Source organism: Phacochoerus africanus, chromosome 2 (genome assembly GCF_016906955.1).
Source record: "Phacochoerus africanus isolate WHEZ1 chromosome 2, ROS_Pafr_v1, whole genome shotgun sequence".
Lineage (NCBI taxonomy): Eukaryota > Metazoa > Chordata > Mammalia > Artiodactyla > Suidae > Phacochoerus > Phacochoerus africanus.
Window position 1 is genome coordinate 253,625,721 of NC_062545.1, and position 23,041 is coordinate 253,648,761.

Below are 23,041 nucleotides of genomic sequence, written 5' to 3' on the forward strand. Positions count from 1 at the left end.
CTTGTATAATTTAATAGAACCATGCATCTCATGAGAGTATAATTTAGCCAATTATTGATGTAACTGTATAATATTCACTCCATCATCAGAAAGTTTATTGCTTGTTTCTTGCTGAATGTCCAGCACACAGTAGGTAGTCAATTTAATACATTCATTCATTGAACAAACATTTTAAGAGTTCCACTAAATTTTATAAGGTATAGGTTCCCCAGATACTGATGCATCTCTGATATCCTAACAATTAATCAGACATTAAATCCATTTTTATTTCTTTTTAGGGTCATACCTGTGGCATATGGAAGTTCCCAGGCTAGGGGTTGAATCAGAGATGCAGCTGCTGGCCTATACTACGGCACAGTAACACTGGATCAGAGGTGCATCTGCGACCTATGCCGCAGCTTGTGGCAACACCAGATACTTAACCTACTGAGTGAAGCCAGGGATCGAACCCACATCCTCTCAGAGACAACGTTGGGTCCTTAACCCACTGAGACACACAGGAGTTCCTAAATCCCTTTTTTAAAACAGAACTCCAGAATACCTCTTTGGAGTTTTCTGGAAAGAGGAATCCACATGACATTTCTGACCATCTACTGACAAGTGAGGCAAAGAACTAGGTCATCGCCCTTTATGGTAATTAGAAGGGACTCCTTGCCAAAAGTCACCAGATGTATGAGGGCAGGGTGCAGACCAGGAGCCCTAGCTGATGATGTGCTGACCCCAGTGGAAATGGGGCTGGTCTCATCAGCTGCTGTATGCTGACTTCCAGGGTCTCTTTCGAGATGTGGCTCAGAGTTGTGCTACCTGTCTCTTGGGCAGCTCTTGAGATGAAGAAGCAGAGACACCAGCGGTCAGAGGACAGGTTTACTTGGTGACTGAGCGCCTTTTACTAAAGTAAAGACTGGCCATCACACCCATATTCTCTCCACATGTCCAGAAAGAAGCCAAATACATGGCTAGAAGCCGGTCTCTACTACTGGCTGAATGAGCCTGCTTTGTAAGGAAGAGATTTGCTTGTGTTGTGGGATGGAAGACCACTGTGTATCTGGGTTCCAAAAAACTGCTACAGTGAGCATAACTGGCTGACATCCTCCAGCTGCTGCACTTGGGATCTGCTGAAGTGTTCATGCGTATGCCACACTCTCCACAGGCTTCCCTTAACTCATGCTTGATTCATTTTTAACCAGCACCCTCCACACAACCAGGCTTGATTTTTCCCTCAACAGTTTTTTCTCCCCTTAGCTTTGCACAGTATCATATCATCACCTTCAGGCTCAGGACGTGGTGGAATGTGAAGTCGGGGATAATATTTTGGGGTCACTAGTCTAGAAGGTGCGATTCTATTGGGCTCAAAGGGAGCACCGTCATGCTTGTTCCATATTTTAGGGGAAAGGGAAAGAGAGTAGAGGGTGCGTATTTGAATAAAGAGGCCCCTTAAGGGCTCCCCTTGGACTTTATTAATGGCTTGTACTAGTCCTGAGCTGAACTTTAGCTCACAAATCTACAGTCATGAAAATTTCCAAACCTTGTGCTTTCCCTAGTGCTTATGGGAATAGCACTCATTCTGTTCATCCTGCTGATTTCTAAATTTCACATTTAAAAAATGAGCTAATGTCAAAGTTTCCCATGAAATATCTGGCATTCCAAGTCGAAACTACTATGAGGTGCCACCTCACAAGGGTCAGAATGGTCATTGTCAATAAGCCTACAAACAACAAATGCTGGAGAGGGTGTGGAGAAAAGGAAACCCTCCTACACTGTTGGTGGGAATGTAAACTGGTACAGCCACTATGGAAAAACAGTATGGAGGTTCCTCAGAAAACTAAATATACAACTACTGTAGGATTCAGCAATCCCACTCTTGGGCATATATCTGGGAAAAAAAACTTTATTTCAAAAAGATACATGCACCCTTATGTTCATTGTAGCACTATTCACAATAGTCAAGATGTGGAAATAACCTAAATGCCCCAATGGACATTGAATGGGCAGGTGAATGGATTCAGAATATGTGGTACATATATACAGTGGAATAATAGCCATAAAAAGAACAAAATAATGCCACTTACAGCAACATGGATACAACTTAGTACTTCACTTCATACTAAATGAAGTAAGTCAGAAATAGAAAGACAAATGCCATATGATATCACATATATGTGGAATCTTAAATGTGGCACAAATGAATCTATCCACAAAACATAAACGGATTCCTAGATATGGAGAGAAGACCTGTGGTTGCCAAGGGGGGTGGAGGAGGGAGTGGGAAGGACTGAGAGTTTGGGGTTAATAGATGCAAACTATTACATTTAGAATGGATAGACAATAATGTCCTACTGTGTAGCACAGGGAACTATATCCAATCTCCTGGGATAGATCATTTTGGAAAATAATATTTTTAAAAAGAATATATATATATATGACTGAGTCACTTTACTGTACAGAGAAATTGGCACAACATTGTAAATCAACAATACTGTAATTAAAGAAAAAAATAGGTGGCATTCACAGGATTTGCTCAAAGCAGAAACCTCATCAAAATTATATCTCATCTGTTAAAATTACATCAGAATTATTCTGATTGCAATTTAAGGAATGAAACTCAAGCCAAGCCATAAAAGAGGGAGAATTTATTAATTTCAAAAATAAGGAAATCCAATGGATAGATCTGGCTTTGCACACTACTTCTTATTAATGAAGCATGAAGCCGCCAACAGCTTTGGTTTACTTGGTCCCCATAGGTAATGATCTAAGAAGGAGGAGCTTATTTTGAACTAGGTCCAGTAAAATATCAGGGAGACCTTGAACCCTAAGCCAGCTTGAGCCCTAAGCCCATTTCTGAAGTAGTCACTATGACTAGGAGTAGAGCTATTCTACATAGAAAAATGTTTACAAAATATATAATAGACAAGTGATATAAATTACTTCCACCCAGAGGATTTTTTTATACTCTTATGAATTAGTAAGAAAAATGACCTAAGAGGAAAATAGACAAAAGCCATAGAAAAGGAAAATGATGAACAAATATATGAAAAATTCTCATTACTAGTAGTACTCAGTGGAATCAATGTAAGCGAAACAATGAAATTCTCTTTTGACTCTATTTAAATGTAAAAATTCAAAGGTAAGTGTCTGTGAGGGTATGGGGAAATGGATTCTCTCATACATTGCTGGGGCATGTTTAAATATTTCATCATACTTCCACAATTTAGAAATCTATGTAGCCAATAGAAATAATGAGGTAGGACTGTATATATTAACATGGAAAAGTCTCCAAGACATATTGATCAGTGGGAAAAGGCAATTTGCACAGAATGTTTTAGAAGCTATAAAGGTGCACCTTCAGGAGAATCTTCTGCAATCAACAGCCAATGGCAGCTGATTCAGTGAACTTGTGAGGCCAGAAAATGAGGGAGACACCAGTACAAGGGGAAAAAAACTTAAAACCATGTGGTAAATGCAATGATAGAGGTGTGTACAATAAATCAGAGAAGCTCAGAGGAGGCAGACCTAAGGCAACTTTGGGACAATATGGGATTTTTGGTCTGGGATGGCTCCCAGGAGGAGATGATGATCAAGCTGAGAGAAGCACTACCTGGGTGGAGAGGAACAACAACAAAAAAAACATTCCAAGAGGGGGAACAATAGGACCAATTCATGGAGTCAGGAAAGCTGTACACAGTGAACCATCAGCAGATTGCTAAATATTAAAATAAAGGCATGTATACTACTGGTGGGAATGTAAATTGATTCAGCCCAATGGAGAATAGTATGGAGGTTCCTCAAAAAAACTAAAAATAGAGTTACCGTATAATCTAGCAATCCTGCTCCTAAGCATGTATCCAGAGAAAGCTATAACTTAAAAAAAAAATGCACCCCTATGTTCACTGTAGCACTATTTACAATAGCCAAGACATGGAAGCAACCTAAATATCCATCTACGGAGAACTGGATAAAGAAGATGTGGTACATATTTGCTATGGAATATTACTCAGCCATAAAGAACAATGAAATAATGCCATTTGCAGCAACATGGATGGACCTAGAGATTATCATGCTCAGTGAAGTAAGTCAGACAGGTAAATATGAACATCATATGATATCACATATGTGGAATCTAAAAAAATGATACAAATGAACTTATCTACAAATGGAAATAGAGAGATAGAAAAAAATTTGTGGTTACAAAAGTGGACAGATAGGGGGAGGAATGGATCGGCAGTTTGGGATTAGTAGATGCAAACTATAATATACAGAATGGATAAACAATAAGGTCCTGCTGAATAGTATAGGAAACTATATTCAATATTATCCTGTAATAAACCATATGGAAAAGAACATGAAAAAGAATGTACATATGTGTATAACTGAATCACTTTTCTCTAGAGCAGAAATCAACAGAACATTGTAAATCAACACTACTTCAATAAAATAAATTTTTAAGGAGTTCCTGTCATGGCTCAGTGGTTAATGAACCCAACTAGTATCCATGAGGTTGCAGGTTCAAACCCTGGCCTCCCTCAGCGGGTTAGCGATCCTGCATTGCCACGAGCTGTGGTGTAGGTTGCAGATGAGGCTCAGATCCAGCATTGCTGTGGCTGTGGTGTAGTTGCAGCTGCAGCTCTGATTTGACCCTTAGCCTGGGAACTTCCACATGCGGCAGGTGCAGGCCTAAAAAGCAAATAAATAAATAAATAAATATTTTTAAAAATAGAAGCATAGATTGTAACAGGTGGAGCTAAACAGGTATGCAGAGTCCAGCAGGGCTTCCTACATCATATTAGAGAGGTATGGACATTTTTCTTTGTGATGAAGAGCCCCAGATGACTTTTGAGCAGACAGATTCTCTGAAAAGAGATTAGAAAACAGTAAGACACAAGCAAAGAGAACAGACAGGAGGTGACCACTGCCATTCCAAGAAGATGAATGTCTCAAAGGAAGGCTGGGATAGGGTGACACTGGTTGAAATCAAAGGAGGGGGAGAAATCCAGGAACACAGGAGTTGGTACAATCTGTAGGGACTGGTAATAATTGGATGCAGGAAGGGGAGTAAAAGGTGGGGAGACGTCATGATTAGATACACCCAGCGTTCTGGGGTGAGTGGGGTAAAGGGAGTGAGCTGAATCAGAAGATCAGGAAGATTGCACCTCAGAGAATACAATGATGGTTGCAAAAGGCATCTGGTATTGTCTTCTATCACTGTCTTAAAAGGGATTCTAAAGGGATTTTCTTTCCCTTGTTCCTCCAGCCCTTCACTTGCATTACTGGCCTAAGTGGATACTCACCAGCTGGCCGTGTCCATCATTACAGCCAAGTCTGAGAATTCCTGATTATACTTAGAGCCTGTGGAGCTGCTGACACAAACAGTCATTAGCAGACGACCCTTTTGGAACAAACCATGCTTTAAAATGTAAACTGTGGGGGCATTTTCCTTGCATTGTCCAGAAAAGAACTTTCTGCTGCCTGAGCCTGGATTAATCATGAGAGAGCTCGTCAACATTCCACTGGTACATATTCTTACTTTGGTTGCCTTCAGCGGGACTGAGAAACTTCCAAAAGGTTGGTTGTGAGCGATCTTATCTTCTGTTGCCTTGTCACTGTTCTAAAGTTGCATGTATGTGCTGCGATCATGACTGATTCATATTATGGTGGACTTGGGTTTTACTCGGTGAAGTAGGTGTGCAGTGTTTGGAGAGGGTGAAAACTATATAAATAAGCAACTGATTGATGGTCTCCATTCTACCACCTCTCCCTCCCCTGCTTAAGCTCTGCAATAAAAAGTTTAGCCCTACAATGCACGCAGAGCCCTCACTTGCAGGGAACACATTAGCAGGTAGGCTGCAAGTTATCGAGGTCAGTCTGTTTACGTGTATGTCAAACTTCAGGGTGGTCTAAATGGAGGAGGAAAACCTTTTCACATCAGGTTTGCCAGGAATAGAATCAACCCCATTCCCAGAGAACTCGAGTGTTTGCTTCCGAGCAAAAATCATTTCCATCTTCAGTTTCAGCTTTGCAAAATTCTTAATCAAGGTTTTGGTTATCCCCCAGATCGGAATTAGAGAAAGTCGCACACACAAGTTGTCTATAAAATGAAAGCCAGAAGAACAATGGGTTCTCAATAACTGTGAGACTGGAGTCATGATTTGGCTTGGCAAGAGTCTGTGAAAGTTTTTTTTTTTCAGAGCCTTTGGAATGTACCGGAAATAACACCACCTCAGGGGAAAGGAAAGCAACTTAAGAAACTGACAAACACCTGTTGCAGTAGCAAGAATGTGCACAGTTTCTGGCCAGTGTATTATGAAGCTGAGATTAGCGTATTTCAAACTGGGAAGAAAGGAAAAAGGGTGAATTGCAAAGGGACTGAGGGCTTCACTGAAAGCTTTTTTTTTTTTTTACAAAGACATGAGAAAGCACATTGAATGATATCAATGACAGTGTTTTCAAATTAAAGGTGTTACAGTAGAGTAAAAAGAGTGCTGTGTTTTATGATACACTCATTTTCCCTCCACATTACTTTATGAAAGAACTGAAGAAGCTCGTATTGTATAGATAAGAGAAGGTAGTATATTGATGTAGGTGGGAAGCATAGCTCAGATTTTGTGGTTCACTAGAATTTCTGGACCTACAAGGTCAAAATTCACATGCTAACATGATACAGCTTTCACCAACAGTCTGATTTCATAGACTTGAGAGGGTTGTGTTGCTTTCTTTTTCCATTTGACATGAGCGGAACGGTATGTTCAAATGTATTTCAGTGTTTAAATACCAACTAACATTTTAAGGCATCTCCAGATAAAAGAGAATCTAGATCTTATCAATTGCTAATAATAGCTAGAAAGACTTAACATTGGCTTCAGATTATTTTAATACTTCCTGATCATACAACGGATGTCCGGTAAGACAGCACCTGGGTGTTTGGACTTAAGGATTGTTATAAATCTATTTGTGCTATTCTAAACCATGAAGTTACAAAAAAAATAACAAGGTTAAATGCTAAAATTTATAGAAATCCAGCCTTAGAAGGAGCAGAACAATTGATTTCTGGTTCAGATTAGAATCTCACATGCACGTGCGCGCACACACATACACATACACACACAAACACGTCCATATGAAAAAAATCCTAATTTATCTTCTAGGAAGAGATGACTTGAGTTTCCAAACTTTACAGGTAAAGAGAAACTATACTGAAAATTTCAAAATATGGTGGCATAAATGTACAAAGCCAAAAAATCCTGGCTTCTAAATAAAATACCCAGATTGTTGTTTTTTTGTTTATAATTTATTTACCATATAATTATATTGTAAAATTAAAAAAATAAAAAATATATTTTTGCCTACCCTATTCTATATATTGTCAGATCTAAATTAACATGGGTTTTACTGTAAAGCACAGGGAACTATATCCAATCAGTTGTAATAGAACAAGATGGAAGATAATATGATAAAAAGAGTGTGTATATATATGTATATATATATATATATATATATATATATATATGTAGACTGTGTCATTTTGCTGTACAACAGAAATTGGCACAACATTATAAATCAGCTATACTTTAATTTTTAAAATTAAAATAAAAAAATTAATATGGGTTTAACATCAACCTTAGCCAAAACACCAGGCCTGGAAGAGCAAACATCTATGAACAGTTCTGAGAATAAACATTATCATGAAAAAGCAATCCTTAAAATTTTAAATGTTGAAGTGTGTGGAATATATTGGTACAAAAAAATAAGATGCAATTATTTTAATACTACTGAAAGTAACGTAATTTTTCTATACCAAATATCTCCTACTACTTATTTTCTCTATTTTTGGCAGAAGATAACAAAAAAGAGATTTTTAGATGGTATACCTTTTTCTTAAGTCTTTTAAAATAAATGAATGAAGAGGTCTGCACAATAGTATATCAAAAAATAAACGGACACATTTAAAATAGTGCAAGAGGAGTTCCCATAGTGGCGCAGCAGAAATGAATCCGACTAGGAACCAGGAGGTTGTGGGTTTGATCCCTGGCCTCACTCAGCGGGTCCAGGATCCAGCACTGCCGTGAGCTGTGGTGTAGGTCACAGACGCAGCTTGGATCTGGTGTTGCGGTAGCTGTGGTGTGGACTGGTGGCTATAGCTCTGATTAGACCCCTAGCCTGGGAACCTCCATATGCTGCGGGTATGGCCCTAAAAAAGACAAAAAAAGACAAAAATAAAATGAAATAGTGTAAGGGTATTCCATGCATTCTTTTCTAACCATCAGCATAGCATTTCCTCAATTAAATTAATACCAACTTTGTAGAATTAATAGTTTATTGTTATAGTTTTAGTTTAATTTAGATTCCTACTGTTGAAAGATAAAGGGAAAAGTCACTACCTTCTGAATCACTTCAACGAGTGATACTTTCAAACATGAGCTCAGTATTAAACCACAGCATGGAGAAATTTATAAACCATCAAGTATGAAAATAGCCAATGTTTCATTGAACATTCACCTTCATTGCATACTTCAAAGATATTTAATGCTTTATCAGGGAGTATTAAGTGTGTATGGTGGGATTTTTCTGTACAAGTACAGGAGTTCATGTAAGCAGCACTAAATTTGTTTAATATGCACAAAGACCTCCTATCCAAACTCCACTTTTAAAACCATCTCATTACAACCATACCTCGAAGTTCTTGATTTTTAAGTGATTTAGCTTTAGATATATTTTAGTAACTTCTACTAAATCATCTATGCAGGGATAGGAGTCGCAGAGTCAACATATGACTAAGTCAGAACAGGCACAGCTGTCATTGAAATCCGGGACATCAAGTTCTCGATGGATGTTTTATACTGACGTACATTGAAAGAGCAACTCATTCCATATTTGGAGAAACAATCGCTTTTAAATATCACTGACCTTAAAGAACAGAAAGAAAGAGAGCAGAAATGGCAAGATTTCCACCATATTTCCAAAGGTGAAGTAAGCAGCTTCTCAGTGAAATCAGACATGAGGTCCTTAGGGGAAAGTGACAAGTGAGGGATGAGTAGAGGGCCCGAAGGAGGTGGACTCATTCAGGAAGATAAGAGAAGTGGACCAGGGAATGTAGAAGGACCATATGTCCCCACCGAGGCCCTTCTGGGGCTGGGGGCTACGCCCTCCATTTGTGGTCCTGATTTGCACTTTTGTTTCACTTTATCCAACAATACTTTATAACCATAGGAGCAGCAAGGACAGCTGGTTGGATTAGTTCAAGATTGGTACTTTCCAGGGTCAGTGCCACTAAAGCTAGAGAGTAAGGGAACTGAGATTATATGGCAAAATACCATGCAGTATAAGTCAAATAATGAAGAAAGCGAAACGAGAATATTTAAGGCCTGAAAGAGAAGGTTAAGATCAAGTTCCTTTTCCTGGACTCGTATCTTTCTATGTGTCGGTGGGAAAGCACGTAGTCTCTGTAAGCCTGTTTCTTCAAAAAAAGAAGGACCTATCAGTGTTCAACATATAATGCTATGTACCGGAGTTCCTATTGTGGAGCAGCAGAAATGAATTTGACTAGTATCTGTGAAGATGCAGGTTTAATCCCTGGCCCTGCTCAGTGGGTTAAGGATCCAGCATTGCCATGAGCTGTGGTGTAGACTGCAGATACAGCTTGGATCCCACGTTGCTGTGGCTGTAGCTTAGGCTGCTACAGCTCTGATTCAACCCCTAGCCCGGGAACTTCCATATGCCATGGGTAAAAAGCAAAAAACAAAGAAAAATGCTATGGACTATGCTAAGAATTACCAATGACTGTGAAATGATCACTCCTGGGGAACATGCACATTTTTAGATGAGTCCCCCAGATATCATGTCTTAATCCCAAAGGAAAGCTCAATTTCAGAAATTCTAAAACTGACCCAGAATTCCTCCCTGCCTGTGCCCATTTCATTTGTGAAAGCAAGGACCAAGAGTGGGCTCTGTGACAGAGAATTCATGATATAACATTACTAAGTGAGAGAATTATAATTATTGAGATTATCAATGAACCTTACAGGTTCTAAAGCCATCATAATAAAGAATAGCTTATATTTGATTACCTCACCAATAGAATAAATGCATCAGTTTCTAAGATATGCCAGGTGATAAGCAATATTGAATATCCTCTTTTCTTAGGGGATTTGAAAAATATCCAACATCAAACTGTTTCCTCATACTGAAAAAACAATCCTGGATACATGATGTTGGAAAGACATGAATATGTTCCAAGTCTCAGCCCTAGTTTTACTAGAACAGAAAGGAGCAAATACACCTGACTTCTTTGTGTATTCAATCATTTGGTCATGTCAATCAGCAACGGGTCGATCAGAAGTTGGTAGGTCAATGGCCACATGCTAGAGCCCATAAAAGGGTAATATCACATCCTTTCATCCAGAAGCTAGCATTCAAGTTAAGTTACTCTTTGGGTACAGAAAAGCATTGTGTTTCATGTATTTCTTGGTCATGCGGTCCTTGGATTGAGGGAAGAAATAGTGTCCTAGTTTAAATAGGCCCTGGCTGAGATGAAAGCTGGATAGCAGAACAAAAGCAAACAGGACACAGTCTGCTGAGTCAACAAACATCATTAAAAACAGCTATGTTACTGTGCCAGCAAAAATGTGAAGGCAGATTCATTTGGATAATTTTTGGAATATGGGCAAAGTGAAGTTAACCAAATTGATACTGATGTAAATCTTTTTTTTTTTTTTTTTTTGCTTTTTAGGGCTGCACTTGCAGCATATGGAGGTTCCCAGGCTAGGGGTTGAATCAGAGCTGTAGCCACTGGTCTACACTACAGCCACAGCAATGTGGGATCAGAGCTGTGTCTGTGACATATACCACAGCTCACGGCGACACTGGATCCTTAACCCACTGAGCAAGGCCAGGGATCAAACCTGCGTCTTCATGATTGCTAGTCAGATTCATTAACCACTGAGCCACGACGGGAACTCCCGATACTGATATAAATCTTATTTTATCACTGGTGTGTAATTAGCACTACACTGAAGACATGGTATAGCTTAGAGTTTAAAATAAAAAAAAAATAGGAGCTTTAAATCAAACTTACCCTTGAACTTAGAGAACAGACTTGCGGTTGCCAAGGGGAAGGGGGGAGGGAGTAGGATGGATTGGGAGTTTGGGGGTTAGCAGATACAAATTATTACATTTAGAATAGATAAGCAATGGGGTCTTACTGTACAGCCCAGGGAACTATATCCAATCTCTTGAGATAGATCATGATGGAAGAGTATTTAAAAAGGAGTGTGTGTGTTTGTGTGTGTGTGTGTGTGTGTGTGTGTGAATGACTGGGTCACTTTGCTGTATAGCAGAAATTGGCACAACATTTTAAATCAACTATAATTTAATTTAAAAAGACAAAAAAGGAAAAAAGGAAACTTACCCTTAAAGTTCAGTTGCATCACTTCCTGCTTTTGTTTTATTTGGGCAAGTTATTTGACCACCTGTAGCCTTCATTCCTCATCCGAAAATGGGAATAATAATAATAGCATCATCTGCCTTCATGTTTGCTGTGATAAATAAATGAGATCATGAATGGAAAATATAATGCATCGCTGACAGCAGACTCTTAATCAATGTTAGATGCTAAAATTATCAAAAACAGAATCATACCTCACATAAAATTGTCATGCCATGGAACATTAAGGGTAAGCTGTTAATAAAGTTCTTAGTAACAACTAATATATTTTTCCAAGTCTAAATTTATCAGGGCATTCTAAGATTTACTTCTTTGATCTTAACTGTTCTCAAGAGTTTGAATCACCCTATTGGAAAGATAATATTAATAGTAAGTCTGTTACCTCTGTCACTTCTGCATTTGCATATTGAAGAAGAAGAAACTAATGAATGAAGTTTGGGTTTTTGGTGAAAATAATATATGACTATTAAGAGTAATTTAAAAACTACAACATATACAAAAGTTGAAAGGAGAAAGTCCCTGTACTTCCAGCACTTGTTAACATGTTGGTACATTTTCTTCCATTCTCCTGCATATCCTAAAAAAAGTATCATAATAAAATTGTTTATATAATTCTGCCGCCTGCCATTTTTACTTAACACTAACACATGAGCATATTCTATATTATCAATATCTTCAAAATACCATTTGCAGGGACTGTGTAAAGAGTATCCTGTTTAGGTAACAGTTGCTACTATGTTTAACATTCGCCTCTCTGAGAAAAAAAAAAGCCCCTGATATGTTGCATTTGTTGACTTCTATAGTGTTGAATGCTCCAATTGTAGCCAAATTCAAAGTATCAAACAAACACTGAGTTGGGAAGAGATGTCCAATAGCATGCCTGTATATACAATTTCTACAGACATTAATATAAATAACCCCAAGAATACGGAGAGTAGTAGAATGTAGTAAGACAACCAGGAAGTGATAAATGTTGAACATTCTTTTTAACATTATTTAATTATAAAATTATACAACTTAGCTTTTAATAACAGCTTTATTCAATTGTCTCATAAAAGTTCTGAAAAATTAACACCTGATTCTTGCAACCCAATACAAGCCAGCAGCTCCTGCAGACCACAGTTAACCAACAAAGCTATATGCCTAACTCTTCTTCTGCTTTCATAAAATTAGCACATTTAGTATAATCAATCTGTTTTGTGCCATGAAATTCAACTGTATTCCTTTCCATTTTGAGAATATTTCCTTGGGATAGACCCCTAGAAGTAACTGTTGCTGGAGAAAAGCTGAACAATCCAGGTTTCTATCTCTCAATCATAGAATCAAATAACACAGAGTATTCCACGTGAGCCAAGGACAATGATAAATGCATTATGTATATTCATTTACTTAATCCTCATGACAAGTTTATGTGGCAGTTTTATTGTTAATTTCCATGTACAGCTGAAGATGCTAAGGCACTAGTTAAGTGACTCGGTGAAACTGGGAAGTAATGGAGTAGGGATTTGAATTCAAGCCTGTGCTAAGGCCTCTCACTGCTTAGTTGTTCAATGGTTTTTCTTTTTAAGCAATGAAAGCATTCAATGTTACCCACTAAGCTTTGAGCCCATCACTACCTGCATCCCATGACCCAATTATAATTTTTTTGTTTTTAATCTTTTAATATCTATGTGATTATGCAACTGGTTATTTCATTCATTAGTTATTTTGAAAAATATACTTGTTTCCTAAGAGATTGACTTTCTCAAAGTTTGTTTTCAATTACAGATTTGCTTCCATTGCATTGGAAAATTAGCATTTCTGTGGCTTTTTATTATGTGCTCTAATTTTTATTATGAAGATAATATATATTAATTTCATATATTTTTAATATTATATTTTTCTGTAATACTTTTCTAGAAGATACAGAAAAGCTGAAATACAGAATTACACATAATGCTCACAGTTAGGAGCAAATGATTATAATATTTTGGGACTCATCCATTTTTTCCCACTTTCTTGTGCATGTGTGTGTATATGTGTGTAATTTTCTTTAAAAATTTAAGAGCCTATTACTTCACTGTGATGCCTTTTGGTAATTTTAATTTTACTTTGGCTTTGTTTCTTTTGAGTCTATGTATATATATGTGTGTGTGTGTATGTACGTATATATATATATATTTGTCTTTTGAGGGCCACACCCATGGCGTAGGGCGGTTCCCAGGCTAGGGGTCTACGCCAGAGCCACAGCAACGCCAGATCTGAGCCGTATCTGTGACCTACACCACAGTTCACAGCAATGCCAGATCCTTAACCCACTGAGTGGGGCCAGGGATCAAACCCACAACCTCATGGTTCCTAGTCGGATTCGTTTTCCACTGTGCCACGATGGGAACTCCATGAGACTATATTTTTAAATAATTAAGCTTGATGATTGTTGTAGTTTCCAGATGGATTGTTCCCTTTATTAAGTGCTGTTTCTCTTTTCACTCTGTAAATGCTTATCAACTTATGCTTCATTTTTTCTTATATTGGTACACTTTACTGGTTTACCACTTTGATTGATGTGTACACACATTCCCTTCTCTTTATCTCCAAATTTCTGTTTTAATTTATTTAGGCATGCCTCTTGTGTTTTTTATCTTATATTATAGTGTCTTTCCATAGATAGTTTATACCTTTGAATTTACTGTGATTTCTGATATATTGGAGCATATGTCTTCAATATTAATTTATATCTTCTGCTAACCATACTTCTTGATTTATTTATCCTCATTTTCTGATTCTTTATCATTTTTTAAATTGATACAATTCAAGTCCTTTTTTTTTCTCCTACTGTTTTGGAAGCTTTGGTTTTTAACCCATTAGCTTAATGGTAACCATTAAATGAAATTTTAACATATGCCTCTAACCATATATTTTTCTCCTCATGTTTGTAGTTATTTAGTATGTCATCTTTCTGTTTAAAGAGCTTAGAATGTTTTAATAATCCACTGAACTTCTTCCCTAAACTTTCATCTTGTAATTTGTCTAGAATTTTAGTTCCACTCTTTTAAATACAAAATTAGGTGACTTTAAAAAATGTATATTTTACAGGTCTAAAATTGCAATTATATTTTAACACCATCTACACTTACCATAGATTCTCATCCCTGGCCCCTTTCTTTGGGGTACAAATTATTTCTTACTGAGTTTATATGCTTTTGGTAACTGTTTCAGAGAAGGTCTGAGCAGTAAACACTCTCAATATTTGTCTGTTTCTTTATTTTATCTTCATTTAACATTGATTATCTAAGCTGGCTATAGGATTCCAGGTTGGAGTTCCCATTAGAGCTCAGCAGAAATAAATCTGACTAGTATATATGAGGACACAGGTTTGATCCCTGGCCTTGCTCAGTGGGTCAGGGATCTGGTGTTGCTGTGAGCTGTGGTGTAGGTTGAAGACATGGCTCAGATCCCACATTGCTGTAGCTGTGGCATAGGCCAGCCAGCAGCTATAGCTCTGATTCGACCCCTAGCCTGAAAACCTCCATATGCCATGGATGTGGATTTAAAAAGACAAAAACAAAACAAAACAGAAAGAATTCCAGGCTAACAGTTACTTTTTTTCCACCTTATTAATACTGATCCATTGTCTTTTGGTATCAATTATTGGTGAATAACTTCAGGTGAGTTTATTTTTGTGTGTGGTGTTAGAGAATGATCTAATTTCATTCTTTCACATATAGCTGTCCAGTTTTCTCAGCACCACTTATTGAAGAGACTATCTTTCCTCAACTGTATGTTCTTGCCTACTTTGTCATAGATTAGATGACCAGATTAGTTTCTGGGCTTTCTATCCTGCTCCATTGATTTATATTTGTTTTTGCACCAGTACCACACTTTTTTGATGACTGTAGCTTTGTAGCATAGCCTGAAGTCAGGGAGCCTGATTCTTCCAGTTCCATTTTTCTTTTTCAATATTGCTTTGGCTATTCAGGGTCTTTAAAATTTCCATACAAATTTTAAAATATTTTGTTCTAGTTCTATGAAGAATGTCATTGGTAATTTGACAGGGATTGCATTGAATCTCTAAGTTGCTTTGGGTGGTACAGTCATTTTGATGATATTGACTCTTGCAATCCAAGAGCATGGTATACCTTTTCATTTGTTTGTATCATCTTTGATTTCTTTCATTGGCATCTTATAGTTTTCAGAGTACAGGTCTTTGGTCTCTTTAAGTAGGTTTATTCCTAGGAATTTTATTCTTTTTGATGCAATAGTAAATGGGATGATTTCCTAATTTCTCTTTCTGATCTTTCATTGTTAGTATATAGAAATGCAATACATTTCTCTTTATTAATTTTGTACCCTATAGCTCTAGCGAATTCATTGATGAGCCATAAGAGTTTTTTGGTAGTATCTTTAGGATTTTCTAGTTATATTATCATGTCATCATCAAACAGTAATAGTTTTACTTCTCCCTTTCCAATTCAGATTCCTTTTATTTCTTTTTCTTCTCTGATTGTTGTGCCTAGGACTTCCAAAACTAGGTTGAGTAACAGTGGTGAAAGTGCTACATCTTATCTTATTCCTGATCTTAGCATATATGCTTTCAGTTTTTCACCATTGAGAATGAATTAAAGACCTAAATGTAAGGTTGCATACTATAAAACTCCTAGAGGAAAACATAGGAAAAATGCTCTCTAACATAAATCGCAGCAATATCTTGTTTTATAGAATAATGACACCTCCTAGAATACTTATAATAAAAATAAAAATAAACCACTAGGACCTAATTAAACTCAGAAGTGTTTGTGCAGCAAAGGAAAGCATAAAAAAAAAGAAAAGACAACTCATGAAATGGAAGAAAACTTCTGCAAATGATGCAATAGGTAAATGCTTAATCTCCAAAATATACAAACTCATGAAACTCAACAACAAAAAAGCCATACAACTAAGCTAAAAAATGGGCAGAAGACCTAAATGGACATTTCTCTAAAGAAGACATATGGATGGCCAATAGGCACATGAAAAGATGCTAACATCACCATTTATTAGAGAAATGCAAATCAAAACTACAATGAGGTACCACTACACACCAGTCAGAATGCCCATCATTAACAAGTCTACGAATAACAAATGCTGGGGAAGGGAACCCTCCTAAACTTTTTGTGGGAATGTAAATTGGTACAACCACTATTCAAAAATAGCATGAAGGCTCCTCAGAAAACTAAATCTAGAACTACCATATGCTCCATCAAACCTACTCCTGAGCATATATCTGGACAAAACTGTAATTCAAAAAGCTACATTCACCCCTATGTTCATTGCAACACTATTTACAATAGCCAAGACATGGAAGCAACTTAAATATCCATTTACAGATGAGTGGTTTAGGCAGATGTGGTTATATATGCAATGAAATAGTACTCAACCATAAAAAAGAAGGAAATAACAGCATCCACAGGAACATAAATGCAACTAGAAATTATCATATTAAGTCAAGTAAGTCAGAAAGAGAGTGACAAATACCATATGATGTCACTTATATATGAAATCCAAAATATGGATTTTGGATGAACCAATCTCCAAAACAGAAATGGATTCATAGACATAGAGAATGGACCTGTGGTTGACAAAGGAGAGGGCAGTGGGAGTGAGATCGATATGGATTTGGGGTTGGTAGATGTAAACTATTACACTTAGAATGGATAAGCAATGAGGTGCTACTGTGTAGCACAAGGAACTATAGCCAATCTCTTGGGATAGAACATGGTAGAAGATAGTATGAGAAAAGGAATTATGTATATGATTGGGTCACTATGTTGCACAGCAGAAACTGGCACAACATTGTAACTCAACTATACTTTAATAAAAATTTTTTAAAAATAAATATGAAAAAATAATTTTTACAGGTGACCCTAATTGGAATTCTTAAGGTAATTGATCTTAATAGTAAGATGTAAGCTTGGCTTTTATCTTTAATTTTCTACAGTTTTAATCCACTATATCTAGGATGAATTTATTTTTTCTTTATTTGGTTTGATTCTTATGGAAACTTTCAACCTGATTATTCTTTTTTTCTCAATTTTGAAAAATGACCAGTGATTTATTCTTTTACATGTTATTCTTATGCTATTCCTTCTATTTTATTTTTCTGGAACTTCTATTAGAAGTATATTGGTGCCTATACAACTTTATGTCTCTTAACTATTCTTTAATGCTTTTCATTTCTCTTTTTCTTTGTATTGCATTCTGCATATTTTATATTTAGCGGTTATTTTAGCACAAAGCTTGGTAAAGGGGGCCCTTTATGCCTAGACATAAAATGTAAAAGATGTCGTTTTATCTAAAAATCCCCTCTTACTTCAGCTACTCTCTCTCAACCTTTTAAAAAAGTTATGTCCTTAATAGAGGCTTCATTTAAACAATGCATTAGTCAATGTGTTAGCCCTCTGGATAGAAAGAGGTCTAAGATGTGGTCCCTGACCCAAAGCTTAAGGTTTTTATAACAGAGTGTGGGACAAAGACATAAACATATCATTCTAATAGCATCTGTGTGGCATGTGCTTTAAGAGTGACATACTTAGGATGACCCAAGGTTAAAGAAAAGAGCATTTGGCTCTATCTAGCAAGTCAGGGAAATTGGGAGAAGATGATGCTTAAATTGGATCTTAAGAAAAGAATAACACTAACAAAAGAGATGTGGGCTAAGGGGAGCATTCCCAACCGCCATTTCCCTTACTCTCAGTTGATGAGTTTGTCTCTGAGTTTACTGAAAAAACTAAGCTCCATTTAGATAGTGGATGCATCTTTATGGCCAATGTGCCAGTTTGTTCTACTTGTTTCATGAGGCTGTCACTCCCTACCCTGCATCTAAAATTTTGCTCACTACTTACTTGGCTTTCATATGTACTTTGCATCCTAACCAAAATGATCATAAAATTTATTGTCCAAACTCAGGTATTTGGGGAATATTGTACCTTTTTTCTTCTTATTGTCAAATAATAGTCTATTGGATGGATATTCCACATTTTGTTTACCCATTACTCTGTTGGCAGATACCTGAGTTACTCCACATTTAGGCTACTGTAATGGTGCTATGAACATGTACCTGAATCTCTGCTTCCAATTCTTTTAGGTATGTACCCAGAAGTAGAAATGCTGGATCATGAGAACTCTACGGTCAATTGTTTGAGGAAGCACTAAATTTCGATTAGAAATTGAATTCTAATTGAAATTTTTTTCTGTTTTTTCATAGTGGCTACACGATTTTACATTCCCACCAAAGATGCACAAAGGTTCTAGTTTTTCCACATCCTTGCTAGTATTCATTGTTATATTTCTTTTTTGATTATAACCATTCAACTGTGTGTAGAGTAGTATCTTACTATGCTTTTGATTTGCATTTCATTAATGGATGATGATTTGAGCATCTTTTATATGCTTGTTATATAGTGTCCATCTGTATACATTCTTTGGAGACAGGTCAATTCAGATCCTGTGCTCATTTTTTTTGCTTGGGCTGTCTTTTGATTATTGAATCTTTTTCTAATATACTCATATGTTGATGTGAATTCTCTTTAAATGTGATGAAGCTTCAGCTTCAAAACCTCTCATTCATAGGAGCCCCCTTCTAAGACCTCCAGTGGTCTCTAGCAATGTGTTCATATATATTTTAGTGAAATCTGAGGGAAATTGTTTTTAAACAACAATTGTTAAGATTGCCTTCTATTTCCACTTCTATTTTCCTTCAGTGACATTTTCCTTCAAGTTTATTGGTGTTAGGGAGGCAAGAGAAATTTTCTAATTTATAATTTTATATTTTTCTCTTAAAATGGGCACTTAAGTTATACAATTTTGGGCTTCACAAAACCTGGATCTGCCCCTATTCACATATAATAAATTCTAAGTTAGACTTTCCCGAAAGCCTCTTTTGATTCTCAAATGCCTCATTTGGAAGTAGAAACAAAATACTTTGCATAAAATGTTTCTCTCATTTTGGCAAATGTCTGCTATGGGGAAATGTAATTCTCATTCAAATACGCTTACAGAAGGATTGGTAAGCAGTATTGTAGAATACGCTCATCTGATTTCTCCTCTCCCCTCAGCTCCTGTCATCACCACTCCTCTTGAAACAGTGGATGCCTTAGTTGAAGAAGTGGCTACTTTCATGTGTGCAGTGGAATCCTATCCCCAGCCGGAAATTTCCTGGACCAGAAATAAAATTCTCATTAAGTAAGTATTCTGCCTTTTTCCAGCAAGAAGGCCCAAGGCCGCCCTGTGATTTATTTTTGTCATAAAAGTATCACAGCTCTTGGCAGCACTAAATTTCGCCTTCTAGAATATGGAAAATGCAAATTGCCTCATTTTATAAATGTAAGATTTGAACTTCAGTGAAGTTAAGGGAATTGCCCAACACAAAGCAGTGACTGAATTGACATGGAGAAGTCATGGCTATTTCATGGGCCCCAAGTGAGGACCTCAAGGAAGTTTCACAGTAATTAGAAAACACTCTGATATCCTAATTCTGGGGGTACATTAATTCTGGGGAATTAATGGGGACCAGCCTCATCTCCTGTACTTCCAATGTCCCAACCAAGTGATGCATGTCATCTAGGAATCTGACCTCTAGGAGACCATGACTTTTTCTTTTGAAAGTCAGAAAGGACTCCTGGTATATAGTCAGGCAGCCTCCCAAACAGATAAAATTCCCACTTGGCATACAAAGGTTATCTTATATGCTAAGTGGGAATTTTATCAGTTTGGGATCTGTAACAAAGGGAACAGATAGCTTGCATTAGGGTTAGAGTGTATAACTGCTCCATAGACTGGGGTTCATGAACTTGGATGGGGAAAAATTATGTCTTTGTTTTCACTAAGCTCCAATTGAAATTTAGTGCTTCTGACTGTGGCCCATGCTGTAATGGGGGAAACTACCCCATGCTGAAGTGGCCCTGAAGTACTCTACCAGGCAAGCTATCCCAGAAGTCCCAGGATAGGAAGCCTCAATGGACCAAATTGAAAGGCTTAAAATACAGTTTCTTAAATCAATTTCAAACACATAGATAGAAACATGGGGAAAGAAATAGGCCAAGTTAATATACTTAGGAATCTTGGCTCACTCAGTGCTTTATATGTTCAGTCTTTCTCTCCTGTGCCTAAGATGTCCCTACTGTGGTGTTCTTACAAGAAACAGAGTCGAGGTTGAGCAAGGGTCCAAGGTGGAAGGTCCCTGAAGCCAACGACACATATTTATTCTGCTACTGAAGGGATGCAGAGATGAGTATACATGGCCGGAGCTGTAGCTTGCCAATTCCCTTGCTCAACAGTCATGGATTTTCACTGTGTTTCTTGGATAGAGGTCATAGGACCATAACGGGGCCATATTGCATATCACCGGAGGGTTGTGGTTTTAGAAGTGATGAAGTTGTCAGTCTAGAAGGGGCACAATTATGAACTTGTCTTTCCATTTACTGTAAGTAACACTCTTCTTTGTTCCATCTTATTGTTCATTTATTCCATATAACTCTGATAAGTTGCTATTTTACTACTTATATTCAACATATATTATCAATTTTGCCTATATTTCACAAGTCACTAGCTTACTCTTTATCTCTATTTAACACAAATCACATTATTAATATTTCATAAGCTATTAGCTTTATAATTTATATGCTTCATATTTTTGTTTTATCTATCTTACTTATATCTTTGTCTTCTATAAGAAAATTGAATATTCCTACATAATACAGGAAAACCTCATTAAATACAGATCATGAATAACAATGGTAATAAAAGTACCATTTTCATTTCTGATTTTATTGATTTGAGGCCTTTTTTCTTAATGAGTCTCAATCAAGACTGAGTTTATCAATCTTAACTAAAAGACTTAGCTTTTAGTTTTATTGATCTTTTCTATTGTTTTAATTTTTTTAAGTTTTATTGAAGTATACAATGAGTTACAATGTTGTGAAAATTTCTACTCTACAACAAAGTGATTCAGTTATACACATACACACATCCATTTATTTTTAGATTCTTTTCCCATATAGATTATCACAGAATATTGCATAGAGTTCCCTGTGCTATACAGCAGGTCTCCATTGGCCAGTCATTCCATATGCCAATCCCAAACCCCCAATCCATCCCTACTCCCTCCTGTCTCTTTGATAACTATAAGTTTGTTTTCAAAGTCTGTGAATCTGTTTCTGTTATACAAATAAGTCCATTTGTATCCTTTTTTTAGATTCCACATATAAGTAAAACCATAATGATGTTTGTCTTTAACTTCATTTAGTGTGATAATCTCTAGGTCCATCCATGTTACTTCAAATGTTATTTCATTCTTTTTTATAACTAATATTCCATTGTATACATGTACCATATCTTCTTTATTCATTCCTCTGTCAGTGGACATTTAGACTGCTTCCATGTCTTGACTATTGTAAATAGTGCTGTAATGAACTTCAGGGTGCATGTATCTTTTCAAATTCTGGTTTGTGCCCAGAAGTAGGATTGCTGGATCATATGGTAATTCTATTTTTAGTTTTTTGATATTTTTTGATTTCCTCTTTGATTTCATAAGTGACCTGTTGTTCATTTAGTAGCATATTGTTTAGCCAATATTTGTTAAACTCAAAATGGATCAAAGGTCTAAATGTAAGACTGGATACTATAAAACTCCTAGAGGAAAACAGGCAGAAGACTCTTTGACATAAATCACAGCAATATTTTTTTTTGGATCTGTCTCCTAGAGGAATGGAAATAAAAATAAAAATAAACAAATGGGACCTAATTAAATTTAAAAGCTTTTGTACAGCAAAGGAAACCATAAACAAAATGAAAAGACAACCTACAGACTGGAAGAAAATGTTTACAAAAGATGCTACCCACAAAGGATTAATTTCCAAAGATTCCAAAATATACAAATAGCTCATACAGCTTATTATCAAAAAAACAACCCAATCGATAAAAGGGGGAAGATGACTCAAATAGACATTTCTCCAAAGAAGACAGACAGATGGCCAACAAGCCTATGAAAAGAACTTCAATGCTGGGAATTCCCATTGTGGCTCACTAGTTAACAAACCTGACTAGTATCCATGAGGACGCAGGTTGGATCCCTGGCATTGCTCAGTGGGTTAAGGATCTGGCGTAGCTGTGAGCTGTGGTGTAGGTTGCAGATGAGGCTCGGATCTGGCGTTGCTGTGAGCTGCGGTGTAGGTTGCAGATGAGGCTCGGATCTGGCATTGCTGTGGCTGTGACGTAGGCCAGCAGCTATAGCTCTGATCCAACCCCTAGCCTGGGAACCTCCATATGCCACAGGTACAGCCCTAAAAAAAGAAAAAAAAAAGAACTTCAATATTGATAATTATTAGAGAAATTTAAATCAAAACTACAATGAGGTATCACCTCACACCAGTCAGACTAACTTAAAAAAGTCTACAAATAATAAATACTGGAGACAGTGTAGAGGAAAAGGAAAAAGGAACCCTCCTATAAGTGTTGGTGGGAATGTGGACTGGTGTTGCACCTATGGAGAGGTTCCTTAAAAAACTAAAAATAGAGATACAATATGACCCAGCAATCTTACTCCTGGGCACATATCAAGAGAAAACTCTAATTCAAAAAGATTCATGCACC

At 36.8% G+C, this 23,041-nt stretch overlaps 1 protein-coding gene across 2 annotated transcripts in view; it reads left to right on the top strand.

The window, feature by feature from the left end:
• The first annotated feature begins 5,282 nt into the window (after nt 1–5,282).
• The window catches only part of MUSK (muscle associated receptor tyrosine kinase), a 101,061-nt gene continuing 83,302 nt past the window's right edge, over nt 5,283–23,041 (top strand). For both annotated transcript variants that reach the window (XM_047768132.1, XM_047768131.1), the window contains exons 1-2: nt 5,283–5,559; nt 19,507–19,633. In XM_047768132.1, coding sequence (XP_047624088.1) covers nt 5,481–5,559; nt 19,507–19,633 — 206 coding nt within the window. In that variant the 5' untranslated portion in view covers nt 5,283–5,480. The remainder of the gene's footprint in view (nt 5,560–19,506; nt 19,634–23,041) is intronic.